Below are 17,004 nucleotides of genomic sequence, written 5' to 3'. Positions count from 1 at the left end.
ATTATACGAGCTTATATTGATTTGGAATGGCGATTGTTTTTTAGCCTTCTCTTCACGAACAACGGTGTACACGAATTTCTTTCTCTTTTTTGGATTCTGAAACTACTTTATTCGTGATTGAATTTTCGCGTCCTAACAGGCTCTATCATCTCTTGACGCATTTTGTCTTTTAAATATTGCTATAACGGTCGTTTAGCATCAATTTATGAAGGAAAAAATTCGATTAACATTTCAGGATTTATAAGAGACCAGTAGTGGCTTTGATTATTTTCCAAATTTAGATGACGATATTCTTTGGATAGCATCGACTGCTCACTAAGTGATTATTTTGATTTAGATATACGAGGAAGAAGTTGAATATTAATGAAATAGACTTGAATATTATATCAAGTAGATTATATTTAATCGAACAGCTAACGTTTGAATAAAAGTCGTTAATGGAATTTCCAATCATCGTTTGGTGTCTGATTATTACATTTTAATTTAATAAATTTAGGCCATAACCTAAATTTAGTCATAAAACGAATTGCTTTTTAAATTCTAACTAGAGTAAAACATTTTTCGTATCATATCGAACGAAGAAAAAACATGTCGTCACATTTAATTATTCATATTATTCACAATGAATTAGGCATGTCTAAGCGGTTTAATACAATTATTCAATTAGACTGAATCATTGTTGTCTTTTAACATTTATCTATACATTTAATTTTAAATCCTTTTGCTCACATACATACCTTTCATATACATTAGTTTTATATAATTTATACAGTTTAATAAAAAGTACCAATTAATAGAATGGTTAGATTGAAACAATAAAAGTTGTTTGCGATATTGAGTATTCCATTAAATTTCGAAATACACAGTAGATGTATGAATTTTTTGTTGCAATGGAAAAGAAAAAAAAAAAATGTTAATGTAATAGTTACAAGTTAGTTTATAAATGTTCCCGAATATTATACAAGTAGTAAAATTAATACCTACTAACATTTATTGGATTAAGGCAGTAATTAAATTGTTTTCAAGTTGAGGCGTATTTATACATATTTAAGAAATTCTTTCGAGCGTCATAAGACAATTGAGAAAAATAAGTTATTAAATTGAGGTTATTGTTTAATTAAATTTTTAAATAAAATAAAATTGTTAACATATATATATATATATATATATATATAGAGAGAGAGAGAGAGAGAGAGAGAGAGTGGGCGAGGAGGGTAATTAATCTTCCTAAGTTTTGTTGCTATTTCATATATATTAATACTGTATTTCATATTTCTTAAACGTTTTCTTTTCGTAAAGTCAGATAGAATAAATCATACGGCGATCCGACCACGCGTGAATAATGTTTGGAAATAGGCTTATCGATCGGCTCAGATAATGAACAAAGTATTGGCGCGGCAGTAGTTGGATGTCGACGTAAATCCAGACTTTCCAAACACGCTTTATCCGACTCTCTTTCGGAGCCCCGTGGAAAGAAATTTTCAGGATGCGTGTCGTACGCAGCCACGAGCGTTCATGAAAAAGAAAGGAAGAAAAAAAAAAATTCATGAAAGAATATCGTGCAGCTGGCCAAGAAGAGGGAAAATGTCGGGATGATCTCCCGGGGGAATGGCGAACGATCGGAATTCTAGTCGCGCATGGAGGTCCGGCGAAAATGTTGATTTGTTGAGAAAGACCGACGGAGGAAAATATTGATTCCCTGGCGAGCGCGAAAACGAGTCTCCGTGGAGTTGCGCGATACTATTTTTGTTATTGTACAGATTTTGGGCGTGGCAATAATAATGTGTAGTAGTGCGAGCGTCCAACCTCGGAGCCGATAATACCAATGCCACGAAGAAAATGTCGGCATTCGTGAGAGCGTTTCCCATGTGTGGCTAACATTATGAAAACTTTAAGAGCATAAAAATTTTTCAAAGTTTCGGGATAATTAGAGGCATTGTGCTTTTTTATAATAACATTTGGCGATTATGACGAAAATTGTTATTATTGCCTGCTTTACGGAATCTCATCTTCGTTATGTAAAAACAAACACTGAGTGGAATTACGGGTAAACCACAAATGCAATGTTGAGTGGCGACTTATTGACAATAGAATAAGGTTATCACGAGACATATTCGTGTACATGATATTTGAGCTGAAGATACATCATGACATTTAGGGATATACCAGACTACTAAATAGTCTGTTTTATTGGTCATTTGGCATGTGTGCGTACGTGCGTACGTGTTTGTGTGTGTGTGTGTGTGTGTGTGGGATATTACGAGGCTGTCATGTCAAATCTAGACATGCGTAGACACGTAAAGTGACAATCGGGCATCGATCTCGACGATACGCGAGCGAGCCACGTTATCGGTCTGTCGATGTGTGTAAATAGTGGATTTGATGCGAAAACGCATCTAATCGACCATGGAACAGGTTCTCAATCAGTTACACAAAGAGCCGCGTATACAAGAACACCGTATGAGAAACCAGAATACCACAATCTGATTAACGAGCGTAAATGTCATAATTGACACTCGAAGCCGTATCTTAACATCGAGAGCCACGATATACGCCAAATAGGCCTTTTGACCTTTTGACCCATTTGCTATTTGTGACCTGACATACCTAGAGATACAAGATGAGATATAAAATAAATCTAATATCGGTTATAGTTGTGGCTCGTACGAATAAAACCGTATCGTTCAGTTTGATCGTACTATTTCTTTGATGCACAGCAAAGTAATCGTTTCTTCTTCATTTTATCCTTTCTCTCTCTCTCTCTCTCTCTCTCTCTCTCTCTCTTCCTCCTCTCCCACTTCCCATCGCCACCACCACCACCACCACCACCACCACCACTACGACCATATGTTCAAGAAAGTGAAGTTTATGCATTTCAACTTTCCTATCATGGGCGTATTAATGATCTAGGCAACGAGATGAATATCTATGACGTGCAGATCCCGATAATTAATATATTTCCGAAGGAAAAAGTAATAACGTACAAATTCTCGTCAGAACATTTATCTTGATAATATTTTGAAAATAAATTTTGTAACAATCGAACTTTCGCCAAGTAGCTTAGCAGGGAGTAGTCGCAACAACAACAACAACAACAACAACAACAACAACAGCAGCAGTAGCAGCAGCAGCAGCAGCTCGACATCGATTCGAGCTCTAATAAAGTTAAGACATCCGACCGACTTTATAGGTTTTACTTGGGCAAATAAAAGGCCTAGTTAAACGAGCCGAAGCCTGTAAATTTATCGATTTCTTCAGTTTATCTTTCGTATGTTCCGTCAGTCGAGTGGATGAATTTTTAATAATATTTCAACGAACAAAAAAAAAGGCAAACGAAAGATTGAAAAAGAAAAATGATGAATGTTATACAGCCAACGCAATATTACCGACTTTTCCCCCAGTGCCATTTTCTCTCCTCCTCCTCCTTCTCCTCCTCCACCTCCTCTAAATTAATTCGCTCTCAAGTTGGCGCGTTCGTCACGCTCGTCGACGTCCGTATATTTTTCCCCCTAAGTCGCCGCCCTCGCGGCCAGTCGTCGTGACTAATCGAGCCGGAAATTAACACGACACCGGTAACGAATCGAGCCCGTCGATTTTGGAGTCGCGCGTGCTCCACATTTACGTCCGTCTTCTCTCTTTCTCTCACTCGACAGTTTCTTCCGCGCCTCGTCACTCGCCCACTAATTGCGAAGCCTCGCCCAAAGTGCGCAGTCCTTGTCGATCCTCAATTAGAGCCCTCGTAGGTCGCAGCCCGAACCTGGCCAACGGGACATTTCACATCCCTCGGGCAATAAGAGGCGAGCGGCTGCGTTATAGCCGAGATGCGAAAAAAAATCGTTCGTCAAACAATGTGTGAATACAGAAACTGGGTGCGACACGTAAAGTCGGAAGCCCTCAGTTGATTTCTCTGCTCTCTCTCTCTCTCTCTCTCTCTCTGGAGCTCGTCCCCCCTTGCCCTATGTGTACTTTTATAAAATGGGCCTCGCGATTTTATTGGTCGTCGGGGTGGTGATATTCCGCACGGCAAAACGGGAAGGAGCGAAGAGGACCGAGGAGGGTCGTTAACGGCTCTGCCTCGACGTTTTACCAGACTCTCCGGAATAATTGTAAAAAGAGCAGAAGAAGAAGATGAAGAAGAAAAAGTCAACGACTATGGATAAACGAGGGAGAGAAACATGGCTGCCCATGAGTTTCGCTATTTTGCTGGCATTACTTTTGTGGATTATTAACGGAAAACGTGGGGCCGTAATCCCGTGGCGGTTCGTTGAAAAACAAACGCGAGAACGCGGAAGAAAATAATAAAAACGAGGCCCAGTAGTCGCGCACGTGACGACAGATGCGCAGAATTACACAGGCTTGCCCTAAGTTTTGGAGGGAGTAACTTTTGGACGTCGTCGTCGGCCAATCCACGCGTTTCCTCCCCTATTTGGGCCGAGGCACGCATGCGCGTGTAATACACGTCCCATTTCCCGTATGAATGTCAGTTTCTTTTAAAATCTTGTTTAATGTCGAGTTTCGAAAAAAGTCTTTCGATCTTTTCAATGCATAACGACTGTGACGCTACGATGAGGCGGCGGATTTTTCGATCGTTGGCGATCTTTTGGGTGACTCGTAAGTCTATTTTTATTCCAACGATGTAATCCATGCTTCTTGCACTTTGAGATTCTTGACACGACGTACGAGCGTTTCGCGTTCTCGCCAATCGTCACAACTATCATTGCATCATTATCTTAAAGGCCAAGGGAATTCGCTTTGGAGGCTGATACATTTCACACAATTTTTAAATTTGCGGACGAAGATTATGGATCGGTTGTTGAAATACACTTTTGCGTGCCTGCCCTTCGCTGTCGCCATTAGTAACTAAAACGGAGCTTCGCACAGCAGTGACGAACGCCAATCCATCGGTTCACGGTCATCCGGCATTACCAACGACGAGATAATCGACTGACGATGAAGTCGACGTTCGTTACGCACATCGTTATCGTCAAATCCGCGCATTTTTCCACTCGTTACTAAGTAGTCTACGGATGAAGAAGGCGCATGATGTCACGCGCTCGTTTAGACTGAATTTCCGGTTGGGATGGGGTGAGGGGCGAGGGAGGATATTTTCCAGATCGTTATCATTTGGGCCTTGTCGACGTTGCAAAAGAAAGATAATGCGCGCGTAGGTCTGATAAGCTTTCCTCGCTCGGCTTTCCCATCTCACGGACTACTCCCCGAGTTCCTTTCAATTGTCCATGGGGGCGAAAAATTTTCAGCCGCTCATTTTCTTTGGTCTCGTGGTCTTACGCTTATCCGATAATGGCTTCGTTCTTCATTTACATTAGCGCTGCGGGAAAACCGATTCACCAGCGTGCTTGTTTCATTTATTTCGAGCTTTCGCTAGGGCTAAGTCTGCAAAATTCGAACGAATGTCGTAATTCGTTCAATGGCGATAGAAAGCTCGCGTATACGACTGATGAGACTTTTCGCAGAATGAAAATTTACCGTTATTAGATGATTTTCTTTGTAACGATATCGGCGTTACTCTCGGCATTTCTACGGTCTGCAACGCATAGAGCTCACATAGCGTTTATTTCAATTTATAAAAGCAAATAGTTGCAGTTAATTAACATGATTATGCCTGTATAAAACTTTTTAATAGAAAACATTATAAGATAAGATAAGCAATACGTTTTTGCTCTACTTTATTACGGGCTGAAAAACGACTGCAAGTTTCGACTTTTCATTGGGGCAAATATTATATTGCAAGTCGATGAAAAACGACTACTGGATTAGTAATCGAAGAATTTTTCTGAAAATGAAACTGTTCTTCGTTGCACGTACACGCGCGCGAATGCATTAATATCTAATAACATAACAATTGGCTTGCGTATTGTTTTGCTCGAGTCACAATAATTATCATATTAAGAATGCGACGTGCGTTGGGGATCGAGAAATATCGAGATATTATTCACCGGAGCACTTGCACGAGCGTAAATGAGAGACGAATAGTTGATTCTGCACGAGCACGAATGAAAATTGCACTGCTTCGATGATTTACAAATTCACTATGACAATGTCGTAATTGCACTCTGACAAGCATTAATTATTTAAGATCGAACCTTCGCTCGTTCGCAGGAACAACTATCGCGATCGTTAGTCTTTAAGTCATTTAAGGTGCACGGACGCATGCGGCAGAGTGCGCCTTTTAAAACTCGACCACACGCGAAAGATTAAAGCGCCTCTTATTGCTCGTTATTTCATTAATTCGCTTGAACAAATACGTCCACTACTTTGTTTCACCACGGGGCCGCATTGCGCTAAGCCGCGCACAATGTAGTAATAATAAGAAGGAACTGCGTGATTCGTGTTCGCGAGACTTTCAACTTGGGCCGGTCATTACGTCTTGGCCAAGAAGACTTATCGCTAATACCGATCGTATCATCCCGGGAAGGGGAAAAATCAACCGAAGCAAGATAGAGATAGATAGATTGGTAGGCAGATAGAGAGAGAGAGAGAGAGAGAGAGAGAGAGACTGGGAGAGACTGCAAGTAGAGGTATAATTTTGTTAACGCGTTTTTTTTTTTGCGGATTAGCTTGACCTCGTATAATGGCTTATATTATATAAGAAATAATCCAACGATTTTTTCTTTCAAAATCCCTAGTCGTATTCTTCCGAAAAATACAACGGATCTGGAGGTTTAGGGGCTAAATTTTGAAAAAATTGACTTTACCCAACGGACGTTTCGTACGCAACTAATGAAATATCGAATGCTTATATACAATGAAGAAAGAAGAGTAGTGAGCGTTTTGGGCAAGGTCAGTGCCGCTGCATTGACCAGCATTGTTTTTTTTTTTTTTTATGCAAGCGGACAATGACAGACATAATTTCGAATGACACATCGATTATTTGTTTACATGGACGAATTGCATTTATCATTCAATGCCGTGCAAGAATCATTCTCAATAAGTTTTTGGATAATCGCTGCGAATCTCGAACATTGGATACAACCGACTGTTGCTGGGTACTCAATATTTCTTAGACGGAATAAACAAATTTAATAAGCATTTTACGATTTTTAACGCGAATTTCATTTAACGTCGTGTTACCCTTTTTCTTTATGTAATAAGATTTTTTTCAACTTCAACTCCGATATCCCATCTCCCTCAATTACAAAGCTAATCTTTATCGGCAAAAATACTAAAAAACCAAAAGCATCCCACTGTAAAATGTTAAAAGCTACACGTGCCCGGGAAAAAGGGAGCAACGCAAGAAAGAAATTAAATTGTATTTTCAAGCGGGAGAAAGGAAGAGAGCGCGGGGTGGGGTTGGGCTGAGCGGGGCGGGAGGAGGCAGATAAGGCGAGCTTATCATAAGAAACAAAGAGGGCGAGAGAGAAACTACATCGTCGGAGCACCGCTTGATTAATGGATCATCGAGAAAGAGAGAGAAGGATAAAACAGCGCCGATTGGCCCTTCGTGTAGCTCTCAGCCGATCGATTCCATTCCCTCGGCTCATTTTTTCTTCTTCTTCTTCTTCTTCTTCTTCTTCTTCTTCTTCTTCTTCCTCCTCCTCCTCCTCCTCCTCCTCCCACTCCTCCTTCTCCTCCTCCGTCACCCCCTTCTCAGCGCTCGTACACTTTCCTCCCCTTTTACCGTATGTTTTTTCTTTTTCTTTTCTTTTTTCAATTTGTACACGTCGCAACAGTGCCGCTCTGGAATTTTCGCTTTCTCTTTATTTTCATTGGTTAATGGGGTATTTTTCTAATTTTAGTCGTACTATTTTCTTTGTTCGCCATACCAAATGGATATAATTAATGAAAGACTCGAAGTTTCCGAATGAGAAAAACATTTTTAAGCCCCACGAATGTAGCTGCGTATAGGTAGATGTTATTTTGAAATAAAGTAACGATTGCCCGAACAACTCTTGTATCGTCTAATAGAAATGTCGGCCATTTCTTCATTCTTTTGTCGATTCTTGCATGGCTCGTATCTTCGCAATTTTCGTAATTCCCGAGAAAGTCTGATGCTTAAAAAAAAAAAAAAAGAAAGAAAAACATTTTCCCTAAGCAAATTTCATTTGCCAACAAGCAGATCATTATCCTCGCTCCTTACCCATGCAATTATTTATTCGCCGCAATTCGATGAAACGCCAGTGATAGGAGTGAGGGTGTCGACCGGGCGACAAGTAAGACGTCGTCCGGCACTATTTAATATTCATAAAATTAGAAAATTGCAGCCTCGTTCCGAATTGCGAGGTGCGCGAGCGCCAATCATGCGAGCCGAGCGTGTGGATCGCGATGTCGCGCATAGAGGGGCTTTTTAAGGGCAGGTGCGCGCCGTGACCGATCGCTAAAACCGTAAGGCCGCCGATAAACCACTCTAATCCCCACCCCCGACACCAGCCCCTCCCACGCCTTCGCCCTGGCCCTTGCTCCACCTCCTCATCCGACGCCGTCAGTTTGGGTTTTTCCTGGTCGACGAAGGTGCCGGCCAGGACGTGCGCTGCTCTCATTTTTCACGCGTCCGACAATCTCGGGCACTTTTGTTATAACTCGCGTGCGCGTAAAGAAACTCGGGGAATCGGGCGTTTAAAGCGATCGTACGAGGATAAAAATGCAGGACCCGGTTAATCTATTTTCAGCGGTAGGGCCAAATTACTCCCCATTAGCACGAAATCTTAAAGCGCTCCATCCCGCCTTTGTGCTCGAATACAATCGGTGCAGGGTGGGGGAAGTGAGACAGAGAGATAGATAGATAGAGAAAGAGCGAGGTAGGGGGGAGGGGGGAGGGGGGTAGAATGAGAGCGAGGAGGAGGGAAAGAAGAGAGGTAAAAAAGCCGCTCTCTGAAATTTCCAGCCCGTTCTTCTAAGATCTCTCTCTCTCTCTCTCTCTCTCTCTCTCCCACACACACACGCGCGCATTGACAGACACAGACACAAAATCTCTCTCGCCTCTCTTCTTTCTTCCCTCTTGCTCTCACTCTATCTCATTCTGGCTGGCTGGTCGAGCCGCGCAGTTCGACGCAAAGTAATTAAGTGCCGAGCGAGAGGGAGTGCGGGACAAGGACAGCGACTCGGCGGCAGATGGAGAGAAGGGTCGACGCGCCTGGTCGCGCATACGAGAGCGCCCGAGGAGTGGGGCACGAAGAAAAGAAGAGATAGAGATAGAGAGGTGTGCTTAGGGCGAGCGAGTGCGAGTGCGAGTGCGAGGCAGAGAGAGAGAGAGAGAGAGAGAGAGAGAGATAGTGAGCGAGCGAGTGAGCGAGTATTGAGGGAGAGAGATGGAGTGACGAGGGCGTTCCTCGACTGCCACTCCCCGGCGGGAGCGGGGCTCATTGGCCGTGCGGCCCCCCCGTTCCCGGGCGGAAAAAATTCGCGTTTCGGCGCCGCGTAGTTCTCGTCCTTTTTTTCTCCGCTCGATCGTCGCGTAGTTTTTGCGCGCAGCCAAGCGCCTCGGCCAATCGTCGGCCTCGTAACCACGATACGCCTACTCGTCGATTTTCCGAAGATTTTCGATCGAGGAATCGACTGGCCGATCAATGATCGGACCTCGTGAGCCACTTTCTTGTAGTTTTCGGTTAATGGCGGTCATTGCGATCGCTCTCTACGTGCAATGCGATGCGAGATCGATGCCGGCGAAGATCAATTGGATGCGGATCGTCATGTGCTAGATTGCAGTCCGGCATTTGTATGTCGAGCCGCCGTAGAGAATAGAGTCTCTTTTTCGATAATACTGATGTTGGAAAAATTCCCGTTTCATGCTGGCCGTGTAGGTAGATTTTATTATTCTGGCAAATAATTTGTTGTGTTGAGGCGAGTTGGCTTGCCTTGGCTTCCCTTGCACTTCGCCATCAAACGTGCAAATTTATTATTCTATTATTATTGAAATTGTCGAGCTCGTATTCCATGCTCTAAGAAGCTAATGTTAATTTATTTATTTTTCATGGATCTAAGAAGCTGAAATTATTATTAAAGGCTACCAGTAAAGGCTAATCCTTAATACCATTATCCTATTAAAGGAAAGACGATAATAGCCGTGCAACTTCATAATAAAATACTTGGTATTTGTCGAATCGTTTCACCTATAAAATTACATTCTAATCGACCGAGAGTTTTTTTTATCGATCGCTAAAGCGAGTTACTCGAAAACTTAAGGCTTTTTATTATTTGTCGTACATGCGCGATGCCTTGTATGTTTTAGAATTTTCGAGGAATTTCAATTAATCGAATAGTTTTCATTAAATTTATTAACATGTATATACATACATACATATATATATATATATATATATATATATACATATATATATTAAAAGCGGCTGCTAAGCTAAAAACTAAAGCTGTTGTTAATAAACGAGGTCTCTGCAAGTTTTTTGCCCCTCGATTTCGGTAAGAATTCGACGAGAGCCGTAGGTTAATAATCGGCTCCAGCCTACACAAAGTTCACTTTAATTATTTTTTTTTTGGTTTTGTTTTGTTTTGTTTTGTTTTTGTTAACGAAGCCTACCTCGTTTCGTAATTGATGATTAAATGTTCCAGATAAAGCCGCTTAATTGACTAAATGGCAAACATAATTTCAGATTCGAAAGTACTTGTACAACTCTCATCTGACATCCATTGTTCGAGCCAATGCATTCAAAAGCCATTACTCGTTTTCTAATTTCCATTATGTATCATCGGCAACTAATCAACATTAACATTATTAAATAATCTATTTTCTCCTCGTTGCCTGCGCCTGGGATTGCTGGCCCGGACTTCTTCTGCTTTAGTTTTGTATGGCGCGTCGCTCGATAAATCGACTGGTACTCTTTGTACTTGGATACCAGTCACTCTCTACATATGCAATAGCACAGCAATTATATTACGTTCAATCGAGAAACATTGTGTTCGCGATTATTCTCACTGTCTTTCAAATGCATTGTACTCTGCTGCGACAGAGTATGAACATTGGAATTGTAGGGTCTATGGCGATCATTATATTTTAACATTAATCGAATTAATTAGAATAAAATGCCAGAAGATGAGTTTAATCGTTAATCGTGCGGGCACTTGGCAATGCACTATTAAAGAATGAAAATGAAGCTCATACCTGTTTCCAAATCGACGGTGTAGGGGAGTCCTGCCCAAGGATCTTCCTTAGATGGCTCTTCCTTAATGTCCGGTGTTTTCTGTAATTTAAAACAGAAAGAAAAGCATATATTCGTCGGTCCAGCAGCGGATATCCTTTTGAAAAGTCAAGAATTTTCTCACTTAATCGTTGCGCTTTTGCCAACAACGGTAATGACACAAACACACAAACGCTCTCTCTCTCTCTCTCTCTCTCTCTCTCTCTCTCTCCCCCCGAGGTAATGAAAGGAAGTAAGAAAGGAGGTGGAGGGAGGCGATATAAGAATCGTTAACCTTTGAAAAATATTAAACAATGACAGTAGCACGTAAGTCAGGTACGTCGTGGTGAATGGTGAATGCATCGGGAAATGCGAGTACGAGTGATGGGATAATAAAGAGGAGGCGAAGAAAAAGGGAGTTACAAAATTTTCGCGTGCTTCGGCCCGATGACATGCGACTTGCATTGTTGCGCCATGGTTCGCATCCTATTCGAAAAATCCTCGAGAGCCATTCGAGGACACGTTGACTCTTCCTCTCTTTCGGCGAGCGGATTCCATTTCCATTTTCATTCATCCGCGCTTGTCTTCATTGTCGATGGTAATTTTCACATTTTTCATCCGTCCACGCTTCCACGATATCTAAATCTGGCGCATGGAAAACTTACCGAGTATACTTCTACTTGAAATAATATCTTTATAAGCCGTCGTCGGTCCTTCTTTATCCTAATTCCCAAAGTTTGTTCATCAATCTATGAAAAACGCCGTACTTGGGAAAAAGAAAATAATAATAAGAAGTAAATCAAATAAAGTTTACGGTTCTGATTCTCTTTTACGGTTTGGCTATATTAACCATAGCCTATATTTTCAATGAAAGAAAAAAAAGCCAAAATCCTTGACAAATTTTCGTAGGAAATTGTAATGAATCATTAGTGCGGTTTTATATATTCTCCTCTAGAAATAATTGCAATGTGAAATGTATTATCAGTGACGAAAAATATTTAATACCACCGCTTGTACTGTGATAACTGAATTTCGAATTATTTATGATTATTTATCGATTATTCATCGTTTAAGTAATTTAATGCGTAAAATGATTATTTTTTTTATGTATTTATTTATTATTATTATTTTTTTTTTTTAACAAGGCCATTTGGATAGGTAAGAAAATATTCCTTTAATAATTGTTCTTCATACGCAACAGCTGTGTAGTCGAGGGCACTTGGAATATGAGATTGAGAGAGAGATTGAGAGAGATTGAGAGATTGAGAGAGATTGAGAGAGAGAGAGAGATTGAGAGAGAGAGAGAGAGAGAGAGAGAGAGAGACGTCGTATGAAAACGTGCAGCAATAGCACAGAGTTCCAATTAGAGGCGTTGAAAAAAGATTAAAGGCTTCTCACCTGTTCTGCGCGTGTGTGCACGAAAGTCTCGAATCAGCTGTAATCGCCACGTTAAGGTGAAGGGAGAACATACGTAGATGCGGCATAGCACGCACGAAGAAATGACGAGGGAAATTAGAAATGAAAGGATGCTGTCGACGTAACGATTCCATTGTTGTCGCTCACACGGACGAGGGTTTCTATCATAATTTACGAGAGCCAAGGCTTACGAGGAGAGGAAGGAGACGTAAGGGCGAAAGTCAAATAATACTCAAATGGAATCTCGAATGAACGAAAGCTCGCCTCTTCTAGATAAATAAAATTCAAGTCAACACGTGTGAATTTTCATCCGAGGAGATGCTCGACGCTCACCTCCAGGCGGGGGAGGAACGAGCGCGAGTTTCGACTCGTCACTTTACTTATATCCATCAAACCTATCATCAACTCCATATTCCACTTGGACTTTAAAGATGTAGAAATGCATTTTTTTATTTTGCTGCTTACCGGCGCCCATGAAAAATGACTTAATCAAAATAGCTTAGCTCGGCGTTTATAAGCGCGAGATAAAATGTTATTACTATCAACGAAGAAATGCCTTTAGTACCAAAGTTGAATACTACCCGACGATCGAGTGTATGGCGAATGCGGCTTCATTAGAGTTAATCGTCTGAAATTTGTTGGACAATGGGGGTAGGGATTGGGGGGTGGGGGTGGGGGTGGAATAATAATAATAAAAAAAGAAGGGAAAAAAAATAGATTGATAAATTACTTAGCAGTCTTTAAATACAGATTCTCGAGTGAGTGGATCGGAAAATTTATATATTATTGGGGTGCTTAAGGTTGCTAGTTGGTTAAGCTCGATAGTGGAAGCGTCGGAAGTTATGAAAATGTCATTTAGCGCAACAAGCAAGATTAGATATGACAATTTTGCATTACAACGAAATTACGGAACAAAAAAATAAAAAACGGCTAGGATGGACATTAATAATCGTCTGGTAAATTCGATGCTAAAGTGTTGCCAAGTGAAATGTGGCACGAGAGTTTTGCTTGTTTCGAACTCTTGGGAAATGAAAGAATCCTGATGCGAGTAACAAAATCGCGTTTAAATGAAAAGAAGAAAAAAAAACACACGGACAATCATACCAAAGCCTTTGATTATCGTTGTTGTAACGATCGTGCGACTTTAATATACACCTATATACATCTGTGTATTGTGAGTGAGTGAGTGAGAGAGAGAGAGAGAGAGAGAGAGAGAGAGAGAGAGAGAGAGAGAGAGAGAGAGAAAGCTTTTTAAAATCTAGCCAAACATTTAAAATTGACAGAATTGTACTATTTGCAGAAGAAATCCGTTTTATCAATATTATGCAAGAAAAGAATCAAGATCCTATCGCCAAAGAACACCCGACGTCAATCAGGTTCCACGAACCGAATTTATATATATATATATATAAAGAAAAAAAAAAACAAAAACAAAAAAAAATACAAAAAACAAAAAAAAAACAAAAGAACTCAATACTTATAACCCTCGAACGAAATGGAATATTTCGCAAGTGGTGACGCCGCTCCACGCCACAGCCTCCCCCTTCGCACGTTTAACAAAGCCTCGGGTCGTTCGAGAGTGGAGCCGCTGCGGCCAAGGCTGCGCGATCTTCATAGAGACGTCATAATCAAAGCGATCCTTCTTCAAGCATCTCTCTGATCTTGGTCGGCTACGACGAGGCTCTAGAATAAGCATGCAACGGGCGAGGAAACGACCGACGTGGCTCTTGTGTGCGTGCGTACGCGGTTCTTCAAGCCAAGAAGGTGGAGGCTACGAAATAAGTCTGAGGAATAAGTCACCGGGTGAATCGAATGGGACGACGGACAGCTCCACCTCTTAGCCTTAGCCTCGCTCTTAGGATCAATTCGACGATTACGAGCGCGCGAGTCCCCTATTGATGCGCCTGATCCAACTATAATAACGTACACGCACCGTCGATCTCTAATATTTTCTATTAAATTTCTCTGCCGAGTTTCCCACATTACGAGCAAATACAATGAGAATGACACTTGGCCGGTAGTGCGCTCGTTATAAGTTAAACAATTGCAATATGCGAACAATAGCCAAGCCATGGAATCGATTTTTTTTCTCTCCTACGTTAGAAGAACGGAGGCTGCCACGCGCAACCGGACGCACACAATTTTTATGTTAATTGATGGATGTGGAGCTTGGCTTTTAGCATCGGAATAAAAATAGCTACGGTGTCAGATAGATAGCTGGGAGATGTTAGGGCGTCGGCATTAGTGAGATCTCGCGGCGGTGCATTGCGTACGCTAATAGCCAGTAAATCGATGGAGGAGCAATGGAAAGAGACGAAATACATTTTCTGATTGGAGCACTCGATATTGACTGAGCCGCATATGGGGCTCCGGTGCAAGGGTATGCGTGTACAAGAGCCAAGGGCGGAGACGTTCGTTACGGACGAGTGCGCGCGCGGGCAGAGACGGAGTGAGGGAATCGTTGTCCAATGGACGGGGGGTATAAATTCCACATGGATATTCGTTAGCGTGCACTAATACAGAGTACATAAATGTACGCGGGCGACGTTGAAATGAGTGTAATGAAAACAGCATTGTGCGCCGATCATTAATCACCGCGAGCGCGGCCCTGATAGTGGCCATCCGAGCATTCGCTCCGTCTCTCTCCCCCATCCGTCGACGTCGTAACATCCGAGCCCTTTATGCCAGCGTCTCTTTCGCTCTGTGCATGATGTATCGTCGTTGACGAGTACGTCGAGGCCGCGGTGGGGGGGCCCCGCGCTTTTAGACGTATGAATACGAAAAACGAGGCTTCCTTCCATTACGAGAGAGTGGCTGAGGTGAAGAGGGAGGAGGAGGAGGAGGAGGAGGACGATGAAATTGTTGGGATCGATGGGGCGTTGGATTTTGGGACGATCGGCACGGGCGACGCGCGTGGGAAGTCGCCGCTTAGAACGCGCGCGGTCGGGATCGGACCTCGTGGAGGTGGAGAGCGGACGTGGATGACTGAGGAGAAATCGTATGTACGCGCGAGTTTTTTATTTTTTGAATTACACAAAATGTCAAGGAAGCAGGGGCTTGTTATTAGTCGGAAAAAAAAACTTTGGAGATATACTTACGTTCGGGTTTTTTTTTTTTTTTTTTTTTTTTTTTTTGTAACGGAGGCGAACGTACAGTTCCCCTAAAATCCGTTTTCACGGTCGATTACAAAAACGTTACTCGAAACGATGATGTCATAAGAAGTTGTCGATCAACAATCATTATTGTAATTAACCATAAACTATTTACAATGTAATATGTAATTTAATGTTTTAGCACTCAATGATTATAATTATATATAAAAAATATGGACTTTTAAGGACTGGCTTTTCTTAAACCCGTAACGTACCTGTTGGCTAAATTCCTATTCTGCATATGATATTTCGTTACATTGAGTTGCAAAAATCATACATATTTAACAATGCCAAATTCACTCTTAAGTTTCTCTAAAATATTCCAACTTTTAATATTTTATCATTTTCATTATATTTATAACTTTGCCCTTTAATTACTTTATTTCCATTCTATAAGTTCAATAATTAAATTAAAATGTTGAAAGTTTTTTTTTTAAAAAGTAGTATATTATTTTTGTGTGTGTGTGTGTGTGTGTGTGTATGCGTGTATGTATGTGTGCGTGTGTGACATTTACGTAAAAAAAGTACAAAGTAAAAATCAATATAAGTATAAGTAGCGTAGATTTTAAAAATTTTGATGATAATGTATGCGCTAAAAATTTGACAAATATGCGATTAGTCATTTTAAAGCGGATCCTTGGCCAATATGCATACCAATACATAAATAAATAGAATTGCAAACATTATATTTTAAGCTTTAATTAAATATAATGTTCCATAAAGCTGCTATTATATAAAAATACAATTCTTGCAAATAAGAAATTAATATGTCAATATCGATCCTCCTAATCATTAACTCGTGTTTTTTTAAAATAATGTGTATGTGTGTGTGTGTGTGTGTGTGTGTGTGTGTGTGAATTTGTGCGTGCACGCGCAAGCGTGCGTGTAAGGCAGATTTGGAGCTCGAATCTTGCCGTGTTTAATGTTTCAAAAATCGATGTTGTTACTTGCGCTGTTTATATAATAAATGATGGTATCTTAAACATAACTAATCACGCCAAGTAATCGTTAAGGTCGAACCTTACGACGAAGGGAAATTCTCCAGTGCATGCCTTGCGATCGTCAGAATTCATTTCTCGCCGAAAATCTCCTGTTGCGCGTAATATTTAGCCTCCTTCGTACCATGTATGCCAAGAAGCATGATTCGGTTCCTCTGGGAATCTCAGCTTCGTAAACGCAACATCCGCCATATTCGAGAACGAACTGATCTTAGAGCGAGGATAATGAAAAGGGGAGGGACGCTACGTATTCCATTTTCAATTTCCAAGCGTATTAAACGGGTCCCCTCGATGCTCCAATCTTTCGTCTCGGCTTTTCTTTTCCACTTCGGGACACCAGCCAATGGC

The 17,004-nt window shown here is 41.3% G+C and overlaps 1 protein-coding gene across 6 annotated transcripts in view; it reads right to left on the bottom strand.

Annotated features, from left to right (window-relative positions):
* Positions 1-17,004, bottom strand: part of cnc (NFE2 like bZIP transcription factor cap-n-collar) — a 180,216-nt gene that overhangs the window by 82,745 nt on the left and 80,467 nt on the right. For all 6 annotated transcript variants that reach the window (XM_011506686.1, XM_011506684.1, XM_011506685.1 and 3 more), the window contains exon 3: positions 11,075-11,153. In XM_011506686.1, the coding sequence (XP_011504988.1) occupies positions 11,075-11,153 (79 nt within the window). The remainder of the gene's footprint in view (positions 1-11,074; positions 11,154-17,004) is intronic.

Source organism: Ceratosolen solmsi, unplaced genomic scaffold (genome assembly GCF_000503995.2).
Source record: "Ceratosolen solmsi marchali unplaced genomic scaffold, CerSol_1.0 scaffold6, whole genome shotgun sequence".
Lineage (NCBI taxonomy): Eukaryota > Metazoa > Arthropoda > Insecta > Hymenoptera > Agaonidae > Ceratosolen > Ceratosolen solmsi.
This window is presented reverse-complemented; position numbering and strand designations above follow the sequence as displayed.